Source organism: Phocoena sinus, chromosome 14 (genome assembly GCF_008692025.1).
Source record: "Phocoena sinus isolate mPhoSin1 chromosome 14, mPhoSin1.pri, whole genome shotgun sequence".
Lineage (NCBI taxonomy): Eukaryota > Metazoa > Chordata > Mammalia > Artiodactyla > Phocoenidae > Phocoena > Phocoena sinus.
Genome location: NC_045776.1, coordinates 57,880,451 through 57,902,829, shown reverse-complemented (window position 1 = coordinate 57,902,829; position 22,379 = coordinate 57,880,451). Strand labels below are relative to the sequence as shown.

The 22,379-nt window shown below is 40.2% G+C and overlaps 1 protein-coding gene across 1 annotated transcript in view; it reads left to right on the top strand.

Annotated features, from left to right (window-relative positions):
* The window catches only part of LAMA1 (laminin subunit alpha 1), a 159,848-nt gene that overhangs the window by 42,224 nt on the left and 95,245 nt on the right, over positions 1–22,379 (top strand). The window contains exons 4-6 of the mRNA XM_032654047.1: positions 11,232–11,474; positions 12,463–12,642; positions 15,492–15,581. Of these exons, the coding sequence (XP_032509938.1) occupies positions 11,232–11,474; positions 12,463–12,642; positions 15,492–15,581 (513 nt within the window). The remainder of the gene's footprint in view (positions 1–11,231; positions 11,475–12,462; positions 12,643–15,491; positions 15,582–22,379) is intronic.

Here is a 22,379-nt window from a genome sequence, read left to right as displayed (position 1 = left end):
ATTTCTTAAATATATTCGTAGCCATCACTCTAGTAAAAGACTTTATTACCTCACATCCGCTACCTCATCTTCCCCAACTTTAGGCCATTCCTCACATCACTGCCACAAGAACCGTCTTTCATTTTTCTGCTGAAATGTTTTCAGCAGATCCTGTTGAATACCTGATAAAGTTCAGCCTTCCGTATACTGGCCCCAGCTTTGTCTCTTCAGACTCACTACTCAACCATCTGACAATGCCACTGAAAATCAGACATTCCACAAGAATGATTTGAAGGCTTTTCTATGGTGAAGGTACAAACTGGTAATAAACTATGTTTACATTTTTTCCAGACTAAAGCAATTTCTGTAATACTACATTTTACAAAACTAGTCAGCTGAGTTTTGTTTCAGCTTTGAATAAGTCTAAAAGTTGTCTCCTAAGGAGAAGAGATCTTTTGTCCCCTCAGAGGAAATTACATTCAATTTCTTAACCTCCAAAACAATGTCAGTCTTGTCACCTTTGCACTGGATAGCCAAAGCATGAAGATTTTAATTTAGCAGCATAGATACTCCAGACTTGAACGGACCATCGTCCAGCTCCTGTGAGAAACTTGACTAATAAATATTTGAGGAAATTACTCAAGAGTACGTACATGTTATCCATACATTTCTCAAGTACTTGAGATTGTCTTTTATTAAGGTTAATCACTAAAAAAGATGTTTACCAAGGTTTCATTAATTAACCCCCTAAAGATGTTTTCCATTTTATTGTTAAAACCCTTGGTGTTAGAAAGGGTCAGCACAAAAAAATGGCCCAATGGTGAGAATGTCTACAAATTCTGTAAAGCTTACTGAATTCGCTTATGATGTTGCTAAGTGGTGCTTATATAAGGAAACATGCAATATATTCACTCATTCAACAACAACAACAACAAAAAAAACAAAACCAAAAGAGCTTAAACATTTTTGAAAATTAATTTTTATTGTTTTATTTTTTTTCAAAAATATTGCTCAATTTATATACTCACTAACAGTGAATGAAAGAGTGTGTCTCACAACCTCTCAGCAGCATGGAGACTAAAAGGTTCTTTCTTTCTTTGTTCTCTGTTAATTGAATAGCAAGGAATTTACTTATTCATTCATTCACTCATTCATTCATTCAGATATAGATATATTCATTTATTTACATTTGGTCACTGTATTGAACATGTATTTGGGAGCACTGGGCTGAGTTCAGATGCTTAGACAGTATTTGTTTGGTCTTGTTTATCACCTTCACATGTGTAAATTATGCCAGGATTATTTATCTCTGATGAGGCAAATGCTTTGTCAAATGGTGGTGACAGTTTTAGATATTTGAAAATCAGTGTAAGAGGCAGGACAGAATTTTCAGGTCATAACAAATGAGAAAAAAATTGAATGAACTGCAAATGTCATCATCGTGAGAGGTGCCAGTTGTCAGCAGAATAACTATGGCGCTTAGGGAAAGTGATTACAAATCTGATAGTGATACCTTACATCTGTATTGTGCATTTTATAGTGTTTTTCTATTTGTTATTTCACACTTACAACGTGAGAAATCGGGATAACATGTAGATCCATATTCACAGTATTCGTTGTGAATAATGCAGTGGGGTGTAGAGAACACAGCTGGATTTATCACTTTAAGCCTGAATCCTGGGAAACATTAAATTTCCTTCTGTAATTCTCTGGATTGTAAGAAATTTAAGATCTGTTAATCACTACCTTTTTGGGAGGAGGGTGGGGAGTAATTCTGGAAGTCTGACTCTGCAAGCATTGGCCTTGGTGAGGTGATGAGGCTGCCAAAGTAGTGACAAAGGTGGAAACTCTAGGGACTAGGCCTGCTTGTGCCAGTGCATTCAGGTCTGTTCTCCTTTGAGATTTCTGCACAGATACTTGGAGAGCACTGGCTCGCCCTGGCTTGGTGGCCTCCATGCCCCATAAGGTCCGGAAATGAAGGCTGGGAAAACCGCGAGATCAATTTAAAACCTGCAGATAATTAACTGGGATGCCACAGCTGTCTAAGCCCACATACCTGAGAAGTTTGGTGAAGCCTGAAAACCACTTATTAGCTTCTGTGCAGCCAACCGGAGGGGTTTAAGCTTTCTTAGAATAACTGATAACTATTATAACATGTGTAAATAGTTCTGTTCCTTTGTTTTGTGTGTCTTTTTAAATTAATAGACTTTATTTTATAGCGATGTTTTAGATTTACAGAAAAAATGAGTTTCCATATACCCCCTCTATAATAGTTTTTTAAATCAAATTTGAGTTACTCTTAATCATCTTTCTAAAAATAAGATCATAAAGTGACCTATCTAGTGTTGTTTTAATAGTGTCCAATACCTTTTCCCTGCCAATTAAGTGACCGTGAGAATTGTCAGTCTTATAATTTAAAATTTTGTTTTCTCTATTTTATGGCATACAATCAGAAGATATTTATCTTTGTTCTTCAGGGGCTAGAAGCACAAGAAAGCCCGTGAAATAACTGTTTCTTAGGCCTCCATTGAGTTGCTCACCATTTAGGATCGTTTACAATGCCGTACTGGACTCCAGGGCCAGGCCAAGAATAGGGCTGCCCAGAGGTCAGCCAGGCACTTAGTCAACGTCACCAGGAGGAGATGCCGCCCTCTGAGCTGAGAGTCTCCAGCCATGTCACTCAGGGGTCTCCTTTCACTCTCAAACCCTAACAGTTTGGGCTCCAGTTTTGTATTTTGTGACGTGTCATCAGGCCTCACTAGAGCTTAGTAAGAAACTGACAGAAATAGGGTCATGGGAAAGACAGGTTATCACGCATCCCCTCTGAGCTGCTAGCTTGCCCTCCAGATGGCTCGGTTGGCTTCTCCAAGGTTGGTCCCTCGTCATGTTCAATTTAGAAATCTTCATCTTCCACAAAAAGTTGAGTCTTTGTATCATTCACTTTTCTCTCCTTATTTTCACATCTTTTTTTTTTCTTGTGGTAAAATATACATAACATAAAATTTACCATTTAAACCATTTCTAGGTGTACAATTCACTGGCACTAAGTGCATTTACATTGTTGTGCAGTCATCGCCACCATCCCTCTCTAGAACTTTCCCATCATCTCATACTGAAACTCTGTCCCCATTAAACAGTACCTTCCCATCCTCCCCTCCCCTGCCCCCGTTTTCCGCAATTCTTATTTGGGTCTCGATGAATTCGACTATTCTAGGTAACTCATGTAAGTGGAATCATGCAGTATTTGTCCTTTTGTGTCTGGCTTACTTCATTTAGCATAATGTCCTCCAGCTTTATCTATGTTGTAGCAGGTATCAAACTTTCACACCTGAATAATATTCCCTTGTATCCCAGAGTTTGTTTAGCCATTTATCCGTGGTAGACATCTGGTTTGTTTCCATCTTTTGGCTACTGTGAATAGTGCTTCAATAGACATTGTTGCCCAGATACCTGTTGTTGAGTCCCTGCTTTCAGTTCTTGTAGGTATATACCCAGAGTGGAATTGCTGGATCACATGGTAATTCTAAGTTTCTTTCTTGAGGAACCGCCATCTTGTTTTCCATGCAGCTGTGCCACTTAGCTTCCCACTGTACTTTTTTAAATAAACAAAAGCCTTCCTGTATAAGACCTTTGTTTAGATATTCCTTTTTAAAAAAAGCTTTAAATGTGATGATGTGTCAGCTTGATGCCTGACGAATGATAGATGCTCAGTGAAGTTAGAGGTACCTAAAGAAAGATGAGAATCTTCAAATAGCATGTAGACCAAGGTTCCATGTACTGAGTGAAATCTTGCAAAAACAAAAAATGCTTTCTAATCTCTCTAGGGCTAAAACTATAAGCGATTCAGCTAGATTTAGTGAAAGAAACACATAATTATTGTGTCTAGAGGCTGTAAATGTATAACTCACAGGTTAATGTTTAATGGAGTTAGTAAAGTGCAGATTTGCACAGCTTTTCTAGATGGTGTCGCCAGTTGGATTTGTGAGGCTTAATGATTAGGGGCCCCTTTTACTTTCTGAGGTGCAATTGAACTGTTTTCTCACGATGAGGGATGAAAAGAGGGCTGTCAGGCGGTTTGCTGCTAACCGTTGCTGGACCTGCTGGGCACCATAGGTCAACGTGAGGACCAAGAGAGGATGTGAAAAGAAGCTTTCAAATGTTTTCAGCCAGACATTCTCTGGGACTGAGGGAAGAAGGGCAAAGTGTGGGCTTTGGGGCCATGTCGGGGAGACCTGTCCCATCTTCCTGAGGTGGAGAGGGGGTCTGGCCAAAGCTGGAAAGCCCTGCTGGGCTTCCGTGTTTTCTTTCTCACTCACACTGGGCCTTCTGGCAAACTCTTTAAGACCCGCTGGCTTTTTTCTCTACTTTAGTCTTGGTCTTCACTGTGTCAACACCACCAGCTCTCACCATTTCCCGGCACCAGCATCCAGTTCCGGCATCCAATCTTTTCATCCCTGGTGACCTGGTAACTCCCTGGTTTAGGGTCTTCGAATGGTCTAGAAGTTTTAACGTTTCGCAGAGAGCCCTGCCCTGTCCAGTCCCCTCCCGTCTCGACACTCAAGCCAACCGGGCCTCCTGCCATGTCCCACACTCCATGCTCTGGCCCCGCAGGGTCCCACTCTCCATCCCTCTGACCTCCCTCTCTTTACCTAGACATCTCCTACTCACTCTCCCCCACTTTCCAGGCAAGCCTTCCCTGACCACCCCTTCTCCAGACTAGGCTGGCCCCCACCAGACACCCTGGCCGCCTTCTGTCCTTCTCCCGGGGGACTTGGCCCACCTCTGTCTCCCCGTCGGGGCATCCAGGCCACCCTGACCGTGTCCCCCACTTCACCGCTGTCTTTGTGGCACCTGCCACGGTCCTGTTCCAAAGCAGATGCTCAATTAGTGTTCACTGAATGAATCTCCAGTGAAAAGGTGTTAGGGGCATCCTTGGTCCCAGTGTCCTGTGTCCTGGTTGGGGGAGGAAGGCGAGCTTCTCTGACAGTAACATCTCTGCTGCCTGCCCTCCCCCCAGGAGAGGGGCAGTCATTTTTCTAACTGGGAGACGAGCTGACCGCATCACTCCGGGGCTCCATCTGTCTCTCTTCCGGGCAGGCTGTTCTCAGGAGGCCCAGGTCCCTGACCCACAGGACAAGGCCACCAAGCGTGTGTCCACTCAGCCTGTGCCACCAGAGGCAGAGTGTCAGGCTGACCTCTGCAGCCACCGTCGAGGCCGCCACCTCCAGCTTTGCTTTTTCCTGGAACGTTGATGACTTCCTTCCATCTCCATGATGGACTCCCAAGCCCCCTTCACATTCGGGAGGGAAAGGAAGGAATGGTATTTACTGCCCCCTCTGTCTACATGTGAACAAACTGCACTGCATTTGGGGGAAAAGCCCAATGTAATTTCAAAGACTGAGACGTTCCTGGGTGAAAACCGATGGCTCCGGCTGACCGGTGGTCAGGAGTATGGGAAAGCCACTCTTTGCATTTCCCAGGTCCTAGAATGGCCGGTAACTGCATTTTGCAGCGGGTTTATCTCATTCTTGGGGCTCAGCTGTCACCCGGCACCTACAGGTGGGGGAAAGCAGTGAAGATCCCCACAAAGGACATTTGGTGACCTGCCTGGCTGTGCTTTTGAAGTCGTTCCAACTCACCTCCCACAAAACCTAGCAAAATCTTCCCAGAACCCTTGGTGAAATTGAACTGTGGGAGCAATTCTACAGGGAGATCCATGGAGACTAAGGACGGAAACCAGCCTCTTACTTTCCAGTTTTGATTCTTAATGTAGCGCAACACGTATCCTTTGAGATAATCCCCCTAGCATCCTGAGACGGAACTAGTGGCTTATGGACCATGGGACAGCTTATCGTGGGCTCTTTTTTTTTTTTTTTTTTTTTTTTTGGCGGTACGCGGGCCTGTCACTGTTGTGGCCTCTCCCGCTGCGGAGCACCGGCTCTGGACACGCAGGCTCAGCGGCCATGGCTCACAGGCCCAGCTGCTCGGCGGCATGTGGGATCTTCCCGGACCGGGGCACGAACCCGTGTCCCCTGCATCGGCAGGCGGACTCTCAACCACTGCGCCACCAGGGCAGCCCCGTGGGCTCTTTTTGAGGTAACTTTTCTAGTTGTTGAGAAACAGAACTCCTTCTGAAGGAGCTTTAAATACCCCTTTCCCACCTTCAGGTAACGGGTCCTGGTTCCCCTGTACTTCTGTGATGGGCCCGTCTCTCTGCCCTTCCTTCCTTGTTCATCATCTTTCTCACCCTGGCTTTTCCTCAGGGTCCACCTGAAGAATCTGAGCTTGCTTCCGAAGTGAGCCTTCCTTGATTTCCTGAGACACGAAGCTTAAGAATTTTAAGGAAAAAAACCTACCTGATCTAAATTTGCCATTACAAGTAACCAGCCCCTCCTGCCCTCAATAAAAGGAAAAAGCAAGAAGAAAAGAAAGGGGGGGAAAGAGACTGGATTCTGACGTGTTTATCCCGCACTTCTATTGACAGCAGCAAATTTAAAGAGAAACAAACCTATTTTATTCCACACTTCTCACTCATGAAGCTATTTCCTTTTGTCTGTTAATTTTGTATACTGGTCCTAAACTGAGGCAATAATAGTAAAACAGCTACTAAAATCAAATAGAAATGACATTTCAAGATCATTGCCCGTAAGAGATTTACCTAAAATGTGTATCCCACGGATCTTACGTGCCAAGTGAACGTCCAAGCCCCAAACTTCTCTTGTTCTGCCAAGTGTTTGTTTCTACTTCACACGATTATCCATTGATTAGTTAGTTCCGTGATCCATACTCTGTAAAACCAGAAGGGAGTCATAGCTGCATTTAGTAATTAGACTTCTAGTAAGTAGTTATTTCTTTATTCTTGAGTAATAGACGTTAGCTCAGACGATCATTTTGAATCTTATTGTCTAATAATGTCCTAAGAAATAACGCTGACAGAGCACAGATTCACCACTTTTATAGGGATAACTGAGCAATGTTACTTACCAAATAGACTGAACTCTTTTTTAAAAGTTTAATTTGACTGTTAAAACTAAACCTCTCTTGCCTGTGAAAAGGTTTTTCCCATCGGGTAAGAGAAAACAGTTCTCCATTCATTGTTTCATTATGGCCTCGGAGGCAGGTAAGTGCTTGTGTGGAGAATTTCCAGCCAGGGGTCCCGTGTGGTATCTGGGCCCCTGCAGCTTATGCAGCTGAGCTTTCTGTGGAGAAGAAACACTTTGCTTCCCTGAGCACGTCTGAAGCTGGCCCCTGATATTGGAGAATTACGCTCTGTGTATTTTTCTTATCTCTGTGCCTGAGGGGGTTTTAATATATTTAAGGTTGAGGCCCACATGAAAATTCCTGTCTGGATTCCTGTGTAGAAAGCGGTGTTTGGTGTATGTGTGCTTTATTTATGTGGCACTGTTTATGTGCATTCCAGTGATCATTAACAAAGGCCTCTTGGTAGAAAACCCTGATGAAAGTGGATTTGAAAGTGGCTGTATCAGCTGCAGGTTTGGCAAGACCTCAGTGACTCTGCATTTAGTGAAAGCCCTGCATCATCACTTTGTGTTCAGCCAACCTTATATGGAGAGAAAAGGCACTTTAGTCAACCATGCTAAAAAGCAGCAACGGAAATATCACGGATTTCATTTGGGCAAAGGTTTAAAATTCTATATATTAACAGAGAATTCCTTACTTTTTCTATAGGGGGCGTTAAGACTGGTCTGTCAACACACAATTGGTGAATTAGACTAGCTTGTGTTCATTTGCTTAGGGCCGCCGTAGCACATACCGAAACCTGGGGGCTTAAACAACAGAAATTTATTAGCAAACAGTTCTGGAAGCTGGAAGTCCAAGAGCAAGGTGTTGGCAGGGTTGATTCCTTCTGAGACCTTGCCCGTTGGCTTGCAGATGGCCATTTTCTCACTGTATCCTCACAGGGTTGCCCCTACGTCTGGGTCCTAATCTTCTCTTCTTAAAAAGACACCAGTCAGATGAGATTAGGGCTCACCCATTTGACCTCATTTGACCTTGATTATCTCTTTAAAGACCCTCTCTCCAGATACAGTCACATTCTGAGGTACTAAGGGTTAGGACTTCAGCCTGTGAATTTTGGGGAGACATAAGTCAGCCAATAACGTGACTTAAGTGAAAACAAATAGCGTTTAGATATTTCATAGCTTCCTCTTCCTCTTTTGCAGATTTATATTTCATAGTCCCTTTCTTGGTTTGTTTCCTAGTCTCCAATTTGGGGACCTAGAGAACTAGTGAGACACTGTGAGAACAACGCCCAGCTTCATAGCTGAAGGCCTTGATCCTTGGAGGGATGGTTCTGAAGTTTTCCCATTATGGTTGTTCTTCCACTGGGTTACGTTTTGTTACATGTGACTAAGCTGTCCGTCTAAAAGTTGACAAGGGTTTGATGAAAGTACAAGAACATGGTATTGAAATAGTTGCTACTGGTTGAGGTCAGTGGTTTGGAAAACCAGATTGGTACCCACCAGCTGCTCAGCTGGGAGTTTCATTCTTTTTCCTTGCAATCTGTAGAAGTGTGGTTTACATATTAGTACATGTGAGATCCTGGGAAGATTATGTAACCTTTCTGTGCCTCGGTTTCCTCATCTGTAAAGTAGGGGAAGTGACAGTACATATTTCATAAGAAGAACATAGTTGGAAGGGTCTGAAGACTAGTAATTCTAATAAAGGACTTAGCATTGTCCTTGGCCACAGCGGGTGCTACGTAGCATTAGTTTTTGTTCCTTGCACACTCTCCATCCCCTCCCCCCCACACATCCTGGGCCGTCACAACAGAAACTGCAGAGTTAACAGAAACAATTGCCACGGTGCCTGTTTAGACATGAACCCAGCGCCCAAGTGAATGTAGGAGTCTTTTTCTGGGGTTACAAAAAGAAAATTCAATGACCTTAGTGTGTGTGGACATTTGGGGGTTGTCTAGTGGATGCTAAGGACTCTGGAGTGAGACCCCTGGTTTCTCATTGGGACCTGCAACTCTCAGTAGTTTGTCTTTTAACCTCTCTAAGCATCAGTTTCCAAATATGTAAAATGGGAACCACAATGACTTGAAACTCATGGGGTTGTTTGGAGTTAAATGGGATGATATACATGAAGTTCTTAGCACACAGGAGGTGAACCTGTTGGTTCTGTCCATTTTCTAATGTGAAATTGGAAAACAGAAGGTAAATGCAGTCAGTCCATTTGTAAATGACCTTGATTTCCGTCCCTCTCAAAGGGGCTGCCTGATCATGCCATCTCACTTGGCACCTGCAATTTGTGAAGTCTATTTTAACATATTCCACAGTGGTCCACATGCTCATAGACGTCTCCTTTTATGGTGAAAATACTTGCAAGGCAATTGGACAGTGATGAGTAAAGAAGAGGGTGTCCTTCCTCCAGTTAGCTTGGGCATCAGTATGAAAACCAAATGGAAAGCTACTTAGGCCGGTTTCCATCGTGGTGTTCTGGGACAGTCCTGGAACTTTGCAAAGGTGAAACTAACCTCCCCCAAGCCGCATTAAAAAAAACTCTGATGTTCTTCAGGACTAGCTCTAGAGGAGACAGTAAGATTAATTGCCAGGTATTTCTGAGAAGTGTTTGGTTTTCCAGTAATATTAAAAAATAGTAGACTTAAAAAATATAAATTATGGAATATATGAATTACAAAATTGGGAAAAAAGGTTTTTTTTTAAAAATAAACTCACAATAAGAAAAAAAATGTACTTATGTTCATAGGAGAATGTTCTGGAGATATTTATGCTAGGACAAAATGGCCTTTGCATTATTTTAATTTTTTAAAAAGTGGTTTAGGGCTTCCCTGGTGGCGCAGTGGTTGAGAGTCCGCCTGCCGATGCAGGGGACACGGGTTCGTGCCCCGGCCCTGGAAGATCCCACATGCCGCGGAGCGGCTGGGCCCGTGAGCCACGGCCGCTGAGCCTGCACGTCCGGAGCCTGTGCTCCACAACGGGAGAGGCCACAACAGTGAGAGGCCGCGTACCGCAAAAAAAAAAAAAAAGTGGTTTAAATCGATGAAGACGGTTCTAGATTTTTAAACATTGGACATTCAGCTCCAGATATAAACTTTCATAACAGATAACACAGTTCCTGATTTTCCTGATTATTAAAATCTGAGAACATTATTTTGCTCTAAATGTGCTTTAGAAACAGTGATTGTGTAATTGCACATGAACATGGGCACTCAACGTTTCACACTCACACCATTTATAGACTAAATTTTATTGGGAGACATTTCTTGTAGGTGAACAGAGTTATTATAATGAGATAAAACCGTCCTTTGCAGGGAATAATTCAGTAGATAAATGTGAAATATTGTGGCTTCAGCTGGGTTAATTTTAAGGGGCTCTTGTGTTGCTAGAATTGTTGACGGCTAAGATGGGGAGAAGCTTAAAACCAAAAATAAAAAACAACAAGCCTAGAGGCAATATAGTTGGAATCATCCTGTATATAGCCTTTTCAGATTGGCTTCTTTCACTTATCAATATGCATTTAAGTTTACTCTATGTCTTTTTGTGGATTAAGAGTTCATTTTTTAAATCGCTGAATAATATTCTGTTGTATGGATGTGTCACACTTCCTCTATCCATTCACCTATGGAAATTTTCAACTCCTTTGGGTAAATACCAAGGAGTATGATTGCTGGATTGTATGGTAAGACTGTATTTAATTTTTAAGAGATCACCAAACTGTCTTCCCAAGTGGCTGTACCATTTTGCATTCCCACCAGCAACGAATGAGAGTTCCTGTTGCTCCACATCTTCACCAGCATCTTGTGTTGTCAGTGTTGTGGATTTTAACCATCGTGATAAGTGTGTAACGGGCTGACTTTTTTTCTCATATTCAGCTGTGTTATCTCCAAATCACTATATGAGAAATACATTTAACACGACTACTAATGAAATATAATACAACTATTATCATTCAGAATCCTGATGGAGAAAGACATTGGAAACAAGAAAACAAGCACTTATGTCAATATTAACACTGTTAATAACAACAACAATAATAATAATACAGATTTATTTGTGAGTATTTTTTGAGTTTATTTTGAAGACAAATGCCACCAGGAAAACATTTACAAGATACATTTCTGATTAACACTTATGAGCAGTGAGAGACACTTATGAGCAGTGAGAGACACAGGCCATCATCAGGTGGCAACGCTCTCAAGAGGCACTTTGGTTTTTGAGCACTTGTTACTGATTTTCGATTGACAGTTTTCAATGTCTTTGTTCCAGGTCTTTCAAGTCGCTTATGTCATCATTAAAGCTGCTAATGCCCCTCGGCCTGGAAACTGGATTTTGGAGCATTCTCTGGATGGCATGGAGTTCAGCCCCTGGCAGTACTATGCAGTTAGTGACACGGAATGTTTGACTCATTACAATATCACTCCAAGACGGGGGCCGCCCACTTACAGGGCAGATGACGAAGTGATCTGCACCTCCTATTACTCCAGGCTGGTGCCACTTGAGCACGGAGAGGTATGGCGCCCCCTGCTGGCCAGAAGGTCTGTTTTTTCATCAGTGTCACCTCCAGTGACAACCTAGCCATCACAGAGCCAACAGGAAACACTCAAAATAGAGCTCTCCTGGTACAGATCACAGAGATCTTTAACTATCTAGCTGCTGTAGTTAAGGTGCCATTGACTGGTGTCTACTGATGATTAATGTCACCACTGACACATTTTACTTTATTGATTTCTTCCCTTCAGGGAGATCCCTCAACCTTCACTGTGCTGTGATCTAATAACTCCATCAGATCATTCTCAGAGCATCTTTCTCATGACACCAAGGCAATAAGATTTGTTAAAATATTAAAGAGAGCGAAAATGCTTCTAAAATATAGAGCTCCCAGTTTTCTCTGGGAAGTTCTACCTGTCCCTGGAGGTGTTGAGGGTTGGAGATGGTTCATGAAATATTCCGGCTCCGTGCTCTCCATGCCCGGACTGCACACACATCCTTAAGTCAGAGTGTAATCAAAAACAAGCCATGCCTCGGTAGCATGCCTTGATGAGCTAAAACTACAAAAATCCTGCAAGTGTTTTTCACAGCAGGAACTCTGCAGCAAGCCCTGCATTGTTTCAAGAGCAGAGATGAGAAAATGGGAGTTACAAAGCTTTCTGGCACTTTCCCCCACTCTCCCCAGTCTATTCATGACATTTAGAATCTGTTTCAGAGAAGCCTGTGGATACACGTTAAAATGCCCTCACCTCACTGGGAGAAGTGGTCCTGTTTAAAAGTTTCCCGCAATCTCTGAGACACTGGAACGAATAACTTCAATAAACTGAACTTGGGCTGTGATCATGCTGTTCACAAGTGTCAATGAATATTAGATTTCTATAAGAACCCCATTGTTTGGTTTGATTTTAGATAGTATCTGTAAAGATTATGTCCTGAATGTAAAACAATCAGGGCTATTTTTTGCATGCTTAAAATTGATACTTGTTTATTTTGATGTCTTTATCTCTAGATTCATACATCGCTAATCAATGGCAGACCAAGCTCTGATGATCTTTCACCCAAGTTGTTGGAATTTACTTCTGCACGATACATCCGCCTGCGCTTACAGCGCATTCGAACCCTCAATGCCGATCTTATGACCCTCAGCCACCGGGACCCTAAAGACCTCGACCCTATTGTCACAAGACGAGTGAGTGTGGCAGGGCTCCTGACCGCTGAAAAGTTTATGTTGTTTCAGGGAAATAGACTTTTCCTCCCAGGTTGGCCTTTTTTTCTTATTTTTATTGAAGATCGTTAGTTATGCTTTGTTAAAAATGCCACCTTTAAACGAGGTTATGGTTCTGACGTGGTGCCCTCAGGTCCCCCGTCCCCACCCATCCCATAACGCCATCATGCAGCAGATGTAGTGGTCATTTCTTCACGTTCTAATCTGGCTGTACATCTGATCAAGCAAGTGAGAATGGCTGGGGTTTTTTCCCACTTCGAAGAAAATTTTAAAGTTTGAGATATAAGCTACATCCAGGAAAACGTACATATTTTCAGTGTATAGTAAACGTATAAGGCTTGTGGCGACAAACATTTCCAAGTCCCTTGGATAAAGTAGGAGTGGGATTACTTAGTTACAGGATAGCTATGTGTTTAATTTTTAGGAATTTTCTAAGCCTTGTCAGAAGCAGCTGTGTTGTTTTACAGACCAGCAGTGTGTGAGGGCTCTGGGTACACCGCACACTTTCACACATTGGGGCGTCGGTCACTGTCACCTCAGCCGTGCTGATGTGCATGCATCTCCTCGGGCTATTAATTTGTATTTCCCTGACGACTGATGTTGAGCGTGTCCTTATTTGTATCTGATGACATTTCTACCCATTTTTAAATTGGGTTATCCATCTCCTTATTCCTGAGTTATAAAAGATCTCTATATATGCTATGTAGAAATCCTTTGTCAGATGTGTCTATACTGCAAATCCCTTCTCTCTGCCCTGGTTTGTCTCTTGCTTATCCGCTTTTCCTAACTATGACTTCTGAGGAGTAGATGGTTTAATTTCGATAAAGTCCAGTTTATCGTTTTTCTTTTATAGTTAGTGCTTTCTATTCCTTTCTGAAAAATATTTGCTTATCACAAGTTTACAAAAATATTTCCCGATGCTTTCTTGTAATAACTTTATAGTTTCAGCTTTCACATCTATTATCCTTTTCTTGTTAATTTTTGTATTTGGTGTGATGTAGAGGCGAAGGCTGTTTTTTTCCCCATGTGTATATACAATTGTTCCAGCACCATGTGTTGAAAATACTTTCCTTTCTCCCTTTAAATTGTTTTGGTGCCCTGTTGAAAATTACTTGACCGTATTATTGTGGGTGCGTTTCTGGACTCTATACTGTCCCAATGATCTATTTGTCTATCCTTATGCCAATAACAGTCTTTCTTGATTACTGCAGTAAATCTTGAAGTCAGGTACCATAATAGTCCAACTCAGTCCTTTTTCAAGATTGGTTAGGCTGTTCCAAGTTCATTGTGTTTCCTTATAAATTTTAGAATTAGTTTGTCAATTAATACCAAAAAGAAAGAAAGAAAGAAAGAAGGAAAGAAAGTAGGAAAGAAATAAAGAAAGAAGGGAAGAAAGAAATCCTGCTAAGACTTTCATTGGGATTCCATTGATTCCGTAGATCAATTTAGGAGGAATTTTGGAAGACATTTTGACAATATTGGATCATCTAGTCCATGAATGTGCTATACCTCCCCACTTATCTCTGTCTTCTTAATTCCTCTTGGCAATGATCTATTATTTGTTTATTTGTCAATCTTTTGTTCAGTTTATTTTTAAGTATTTCATGTTTTTGAATATTAGTGTTAATAATTTGCTTTCTAACATTTATTTTCCATTTGTTCATTGCTAGTGTATAGAAGTACAATTCATTTTTGTTGATTGAGACATTGCCAAATTCACATATTCTAGTAGTTTTTGATAGATTTTCTATGTACACAATCATGTCATCTACAGATAATGACAGTTTAGTCTTACTGTGCACTCTGTTTGCTTTGGACTTCTTTTTTCTTGCATTATTGAACTGGCTGGCACCTCCCTTAGAATGTTGAATAGAAATGGTAAGAGCAGATTTCAAGAGGGAAGCACTTAATCTTTCACTGTTAGCTCTACGTTTTCCATAGACACGCCTTCATTAGACTGAAGAAGTTCTCTTCTACTTCTGGTTTGCTGAGTTGTTTTTTAATTGATGGTGTTGCCTTCTGTAAAATGCTTTTTGTGCATCTAATGAAATGATCATATGATTTTTCTCCTTTATTCTGTTAATGTGGTGATTTACATTTATTGATTTTTTTTGTGTTAAATTAACTCTGCACCCATGGGATAAATCCTAACTGGTCATGAGTTATTCCTTTTTATATAGGGCTGTATTCAATTTAGGAATATTTTTAGGGTTTTCAGTAACATGGCCTTTGAATATGACTGCCTCGGTTTAAGATGCAGCCAAGTTGAGAAATTCTTTTTAAACTCCTTTGGTTTCTGTTGATGAGCTAATTTGAACATTGTTGTTGTTTTTTTAAAATTAATTAATTAATTAATTTATGGCTGTGTTGGGTCTTCGTTTCTGTGCAAGGGCTTTCTCTAGTTGTGGCAAGCAGGGGCCACTCTTCATCACGGTGCGTGGGCCTCTCACTGTTCTGGCCTCTCTTGTTGCGGAGCACAGGCTCTAGACGTGCAGGCTCAGTAATTGTGGCCCATGGGCCCAGTTGCTCCGCGGCACGTGGGATCTTCCCAGACCAGGGCTCAAACCCGTGTCCCCTGCATCAGCAGGCGGACTCTCAACCACTGTGCCACCAGGGAAGCCCTGAACATTGTTTACATTAATTGAACATAAATATTTTATTTATATTTACTTGTGCATGAAATATAGTTTAAAATGCATATCTGTGTTTTTGATTACCAATAACAACCGAGATATTTGTTGAAGTGCCAACATTTTCTTCTCATTGAAATAGAAGAGGTTTTAATTTTTGCTTGTTACTTTCTTTTTCCTTAGTATTACTATTCAATAAAAGACATTTCTGTTGGAGGAATGTGTATTTGTTATGGCCATGCTAGTAGCTGCCCATGGGATGAAACTATAAAGGTGAGTTATAGTATTTCACATTTTACTAAAAATTCAAAATAGCACTTGTAGCTATAATATTTGCATTGCACTTTTTTAATTCAAGGCATGTGTTGAAAGTTATAAAATCAAGCCACAAAAAAAGATTTTCAGATAATTTAACTGGTTTAATTTTTTAAAACAATTTAATTTTGTGTTGGTAGGAGAATATGTTTCTAATTAAATTCTTTCCATAAATTTTTTTTTTGGAGGGGGGTTAAAAAAAAGGTAACGTAAAATTTACCATTTTAATCGTTTTTAAGTGTGCAATTCAGCGACTTTTTGAATTTTGAAGCTCTTCTCTATAAGATAGTCAAGTGAAAATCACGTGCAGTTAGAAATCATGCTTATACTTTTTTTTTCTTAACATCTTTATTGGGGTATAATTGCTTTACAATGGTGTGTTAGTTTCTGCTTCATAACAAAGTGAATCAGTTATACATATACATATGTTCCCATATCTCTTCCCTCTTGCATCTCCCTCCCTCCCACCCTCCCTATCCCACCCCTCCAGGCGGTCACAAAACACTGGGCTGATCTCCCTGTGCTATGCGGCTGCTTCCCACTAGCTATCTACCTTACGTTTGGTAGTGTATATATGTCCATGCCTCTCTCTTGCTTTGTCACAGCTCACCCGTCCCCCTCCCCATATCCTCAAGTCCGTTCTCCAGTAGGTCTGTGTCTTTATTCCTGTCTTACCCCAAGGTCTTCATGACATTTTTTTTTCTTAAATTCCATATATATGTGTTAGCATACGGTATTTGTCTTTCTCTTTCTGACTTACTTCACTCTGTATGACAGACTCTAGGTCTATCCACCTCATTACAAATAGCTCAATTTTGTTTCTTTTTATGGCTGAGTAATAATCCAATGTTTATATGTGCTACATCTTCTTTATCCATTCATCCGATGATGGGCACTTAGGTTGTTTCCATCTCCGGGCTATTGTAAATAGAGCTGCAATGAACATTTTGGTACATGACTCTTTTTGAATTATGGTTTTCTCAGGGTCTATGCCCAGTAGTGGGATTGCTGGGTCATATGGTAGTTCTATTTGTAGTTTTTTAAGGAACCTCCATACTGTTCTCCATAGTGGCTGTACCAATTTACATTCGCACCAACAGTGCAAGAGGGTTCCCTTTTCTCCACACCCTCCCCAGCACTTATTGTTTCTAGATTTTTTGATGATGGCCATTCTGACTGGTGTGAGATGATATCTCATTGTAGTTTTGATTTGCATTTCTCTAATGACTAATGATGTTGAGCATTCTTTCATGTGTTTGTTGGCAGTCTGTATATCTTCTTTGGAGAAATGTCTATTTAGGTCTTCTGCCCATTTTTGGATTGGGTTGTTTGTTTTTTTGTTATTGAGCTGCATGAGCTGCTTCTAAATTTTGGAAATTAATCCTTTGTCAGTTGCTTCATTTGCAAATATTTTCTCCCATTCTGAGGGTTGTCTTTTGGTCTTGTTTATGGTTTCCTTTGCTGTGCAAAAGCTTTGAAGTTTCATTAGGTCCCATGTGTTTTTTGTTTTTTTTTCCATTTCCTTAGGAGGTGGGTCAAAAAGGATCTTGCTGTGATTTATGTCATAGAGTGTTTTGCCTATGTTTTCCTCTAAGAGTTTGATAGTGTCTGGCCTTACATTAAGGTCTTTAATCCATTTTGAGCTTATTTTTGTGTATGGTGTTAGGGAGGGATCTAATCTCATATTTTTACATGTACCTGTCCAGTTTTCACAGCACCACTTATTGAAGAGGCTGTCCTTTCTCCACTGTATATTCCTGCCTCCTTTATCAAAGATAAGGTGACAATATGTGCCTGGGTTTATCTCTGGGCTTTCTATCCTGTTCCATTGATCTATCTTTCTGTTTTTGTGCCAGTACCATACTTTTTTTTTTTTTTTTTTTTTTAACCATACTGTCTTGATTACTGTAACTTTGTAGTATAGTCTGAAGTCAGGGAGCCTGATTCCTCCAGCTCTGTTTTTCTTTCTCAAGATTGCTTTGGCTAGTCAGGGTCTTTTGTGTTTCCATACAAATTGTGAATTTTTTTGTTCTAGTTCTGTGAAAAATGCCAGTGGTAGTTTGATAGGGATTGCATTGAATCTATAGATTGCTTTGGGTAGTAGAGTCATTTTCACAATGTTGATTCTTCCAATCCAAGAACATCGTATATCTCTCCATCTATTTGTATCATCTTTAATTTCTTTCATCAGTGTCTTATAATTTTCTGCATACAGGTCTTTTGTCTCCTTAGGTAGGTTTATTCCTAGATATTTTATTCTTTTTGTTGCAGTGGTAAATGGGAATGTTCTCTTGATTTCACTTTCAGATTTTTCATCATTAGTGTATAGGAATGCAAGAGATTTCTGTGCATTAATTTTGTATCCTTCAACTTTACCAAATTCATTGATTAGCTCTAGTAGTTTTCTGGTAGCATCTTTAGGATTCTCTAGGTATAGTATCATGTCATCTGCAAACAGTGACAGCTTTACTTCTTCTTTTCTGATTTGGATTCCTTTTATTTCCTTTTCTTCTCTGATTGCTGTGGCTAAAACTTCCAAAACTATGTTGAATAAGAGTGGTGAGAATGGACAACCTTGTCTTGTTCCTGATCTTAGTGGAAATGCTTTCAGTTTTTCACCATTGAGGATGATGTTGGCTGTGGGTTTGTCATATATGGCCTTTATTATGTTGAGGAAAGTTCCCTCTATGTCTACTTTCTGCAGGGCTTTTACAATAAATGGGTGTTGAATTTTGTCAAAAGCTTTCTCTGCATCTATTGAGATGATCATATGGTTTTTCTCCTTCAATTTGTTAATATGGTTTATCACATTGATTGATTTGCCTATATTGAAGAATCCTTGCATTCCTGGAATAAACCCCACTTGATCATAGTGTATGATCCTTTTAATGTGCTGTTGGATTCAGTTTGCTAGTATTTTATTGAGGATTTTTGCATCTATGTTCATCAGTGATATTGGCCTGTAGTTTTCTTTCTTTGTGACATCCTTGTCTGGTTTTGGTATCAAGGTGATGATGGCCTCGTAGAATGAATTTGGGAGTGTTCCTCCCTCTGCTATATTTTGGAAGAGTTTGAGAAGGATAGGTGTTAGCTCTTCTCTAAATGTTTGATAGAATTCGCCTGTGAAGCCATCTGGTCCTGGGCTTTTGTTTGTCAGAAGATTTTTAATCACAGTTTCAATTTCATTACTTGTGATTGGTCTGTTCATATTTTCTATTTCTTCCTGGTTCAGTCTTGGAAGTTTATACATTTATAAGAATCTGTCCATTTCTTTCAGGCTGTCCATTTTATTGGCATAGTGTTGCTTGTAGTAGTCTCTTAGGATGCTTTGTATTTCTGCGGTGTCTGTTGTAACTTCTTTTTCATTTCAAATTTTATTGATTTGAGTCCTCTCCCTCTTTTTCTTGATTAGTCTGGCTAATGGTTTATCTATTTTATCTTCTCAAAGAACCAGCTTTTAGTTTTATTGATCATTGCTATTGTTTCCTTCATTTATTTCTGATCTGATTTTTATGATTTCTTTCCTTCTGCTAACGTTGGGGTTTTTTGTTCTTTCTCTAATTGCTTTAGATGCAAGGTTAGGTTGTTTATTCAAGATGTTTCCTGTTTCTTAAGGTGGGCTTGTATTGGTATAAACTTCCCTCTTAGAACTGCTTTTGCTGCATCCTGTAGGTTTTGGGTCGTCATGTCTCCATTGTCATTTGTTTCTAGGTATTTTTTGATTTCCTCTTTGATTTCTTCAGTGATCACTTCGTTATTAAGTAGTGTATTGTTTAGCCTCCATGTGTTTGTATTTTTTACAGATCTTTTCCTGTAATTGATATCTAGTCTCATGGCGTTGTGGTCGGAAAAGATACCTGATACAATTTAAATTTTCTTAAGTTTACCAAGGCTTGATTTGTGACCCAAGATATGATCTATTCTGGAGAACGTTCCATGAGCACTTGAGAAAAATGTGTATTCTGTTGTTTTTGGGTGGAGTGTCCTATAAATATCAATTAAGTCCATCTTGTTTAATGTATCATTTAAAGCTTGTGTTTCCTTATTGATTTTCATTTTGGATGATCTGTCCATTGGTGAAAGTGGGTGTTAAAGTTCCCTACTATGAATGTGTTACTGTCGATTTCCCCTTTTATGGCTGTTAGTATTTGCCTTATGTATTGAGGTGCTCCTATGTTGGGGGCATAAATATTTACAATTGTTATATCTTCTTCTTGGATCGATCCCTTGATCATTATGTAGTGTCCTTCTTTGTTTCTTGTAATAGAGTCTATTTAATGTCTATTTTGTCTGATATGAGAATTGCTACTCCAGCTTTCTGTTGGTTTCCATTTGCATGGAATGTCTTTTTCCATCCCCTTACTTTCAGCCTGTATGTGTCTCTAGGTCTGAAGTGGGTCTCTTGTAGACAGCATATATATAGGTCTTGTTCTTGTATCCATTCAGCCAATCTGTGTCTTTTGGTGGGAGCATTTAGTCCATTTACATTTAAGGTAATTATCGATATGTATGTTCCTATTCCCATTTTCTAAATTGCTTTGGGATCATTATTGTAGGTCTTTTCGTTCTCTTGTGTTTCCTGTCTAGAGAAGTTCCTTTAGCATTTGTTGTAAAGCTGGTTTGGTGGTGCTGAACTCTCTCAGCTTTTGCTTGTCTGTAAAGGTTTTAATTTCTCCATCAAATCTGAATGAGATCCTTGCTGGGTAGAGTAATCTTGGTTGCAGGTTTTTCTCCTTCATCACTTTAAATATGTCCTGCCACTCCCTTTTGGCTTGCAGAGTTTCTGCTGAAAGATCAGCTGTTAACCTTATGGGGATTCCCTTGTGTGTTATTTGTTGTTTTTCCCTTGCTGCTTTTAATACGCCTTCTTTGTATTTAATTTTTGACAGTTTGATTAATACATGTCTTGGCATATTTCTACTTGGATTTATCCTGTATGGGACTCTCTGTGCTTCCTGGACTTGATTAACTATTTCCTTTCCCATATTAGGGAAGTTTTCAACTATAATCTCTTCAAATATTTTCTCAGTCCCTTTCTTTTTCTCTTCTTCTTCTGGAACCCCTATAATTCGAATGTTGGTGTGTTTAATGTTGTCCCAGAGGTCTCTGAGACTGTCTTCAGTTCTTTCCATTCTTTTTTCTTTATTCTACTCTGCAGTAGTTATTTCCACTATTTTATCTTCGAGGTCACTTATCCGTTCTTCTGCCTCAGTTATTCTGATATTATTGATTCTATCTAGAGTGTTTTTCATTTCATTTATTGTGCTGTTCATCGTTGTTTGTTTCATCTTTAGTTCTTCTAGGTCCTTGTTAAATGTTTCTTGTATTTTCTCCATTCTATTTCCAAGATTTTGGATCATCTTTACTATCATTATTCTGAATTCTTTTTCAGGTAGACTGCCTATTTCCTCTTCATATGTTAGGTCTGGTGGGTTTTTATCTTGCTCCTTCATCTGCGGTGTGTTCTTCTGTCTTCTCATTTTGCTTATGTTACTGTGTTTGGGGTCTCCTTTTTGCAGGCTGCAGGTTCGTAGTTCCCGTTGTTTTTGGTGTCTGTCCCCAGTGGCTAAGGTTGGTTCAGTGGGTTGTGTAGACTTCCTGGTGGAGGGGACTGGTGCCTGTGTTCTGGTGGATGAGGCTGGATCTTGTCTCTCTGGTGGGCAGGTTCACGTCTGGTGGTGTGTTTTGGGGTGTCTGTGGACTTATTATGATTTTAGGCAGCCTCTCTGCTAATGGGTGGGGTTGTGTTCCTGTTTTGCTAGTTGTTTGGCATAGGGTGTCCAGCATGGTAGGTTGCTGGTCGTTGAGTGAAGCTGGGTGCTGGTGTTGAGATGGAGATCTCTGGGAGGTTTTCACCATTTGGTATTATGTGGAGCTGGGAGGTCTCTTGCTGACCAGTGTCCTGAAGTTGGCTCTCCCACCTCAGAGGCACAGCACTGAGTCCTGGCTGCAGCACCAAGAGCCTTTCATCCATACGTCTCAGAATAAAAGGAAGAAAAAGTAGAGAGAACGAATTAGTAGAAGTAGGAAGAAAGAAAGAAAGAATGAAAGAAAGAAAGAAAGGAGGGAAGGAAGGAAGGAAGGAAGAAAAAGAAAGAAAGAAGAAAAGAAGGAAAGAAGGAAAGAAAGGAGGGAGGGACTGACAGTGGGAGGAAGGAAGGAAGGAAAAAAGAAAGAAAGAAAGAAGATAAAGTAAAATAAAGTAAAATATAATAAAGTTATTAAATTAAAAAATAATTATTAAGAAAGAAAATTAAAAAAAAAAAAACAAAAACGGACAGATAGAACCTTAGCACAAATGGTGGAAGCAAAGCTATACAGACAAAATGACACACAGAAACATACACATACGCACTCACAAAAAGAGGAAAAGGGGAAAAGATCATAAATCTTGCTCTCAAAGTCCACCTCCTCAATTTGGGATGATTCGTTTTCTAAAGGAGGGAAGGAAGGAAGGAAAGAAGGAAGGAAGGAAAGAAAGAAAGAAAGAAAAAGTAAAATAAAAGTTATTAAAATTATTAAGAAAAAAAAAAAGGGACGGATAGAGCCCTAGGACAAATGGTGGAAGCAAAGCTATACAGACAAAATCTCACACAGAAGCATACACATTACACACTCACAAAAAGAGGAAAAGGGGAAAAAAATCATAAATCTTGCTCTCAAAGTCCACCTCCTCAATTTGGGATGATGCGTTGTCTATTCATTTATTCCACAGATGCAGGGTACATCAAGTTGATTGTGGAGCTTTAATCCGCT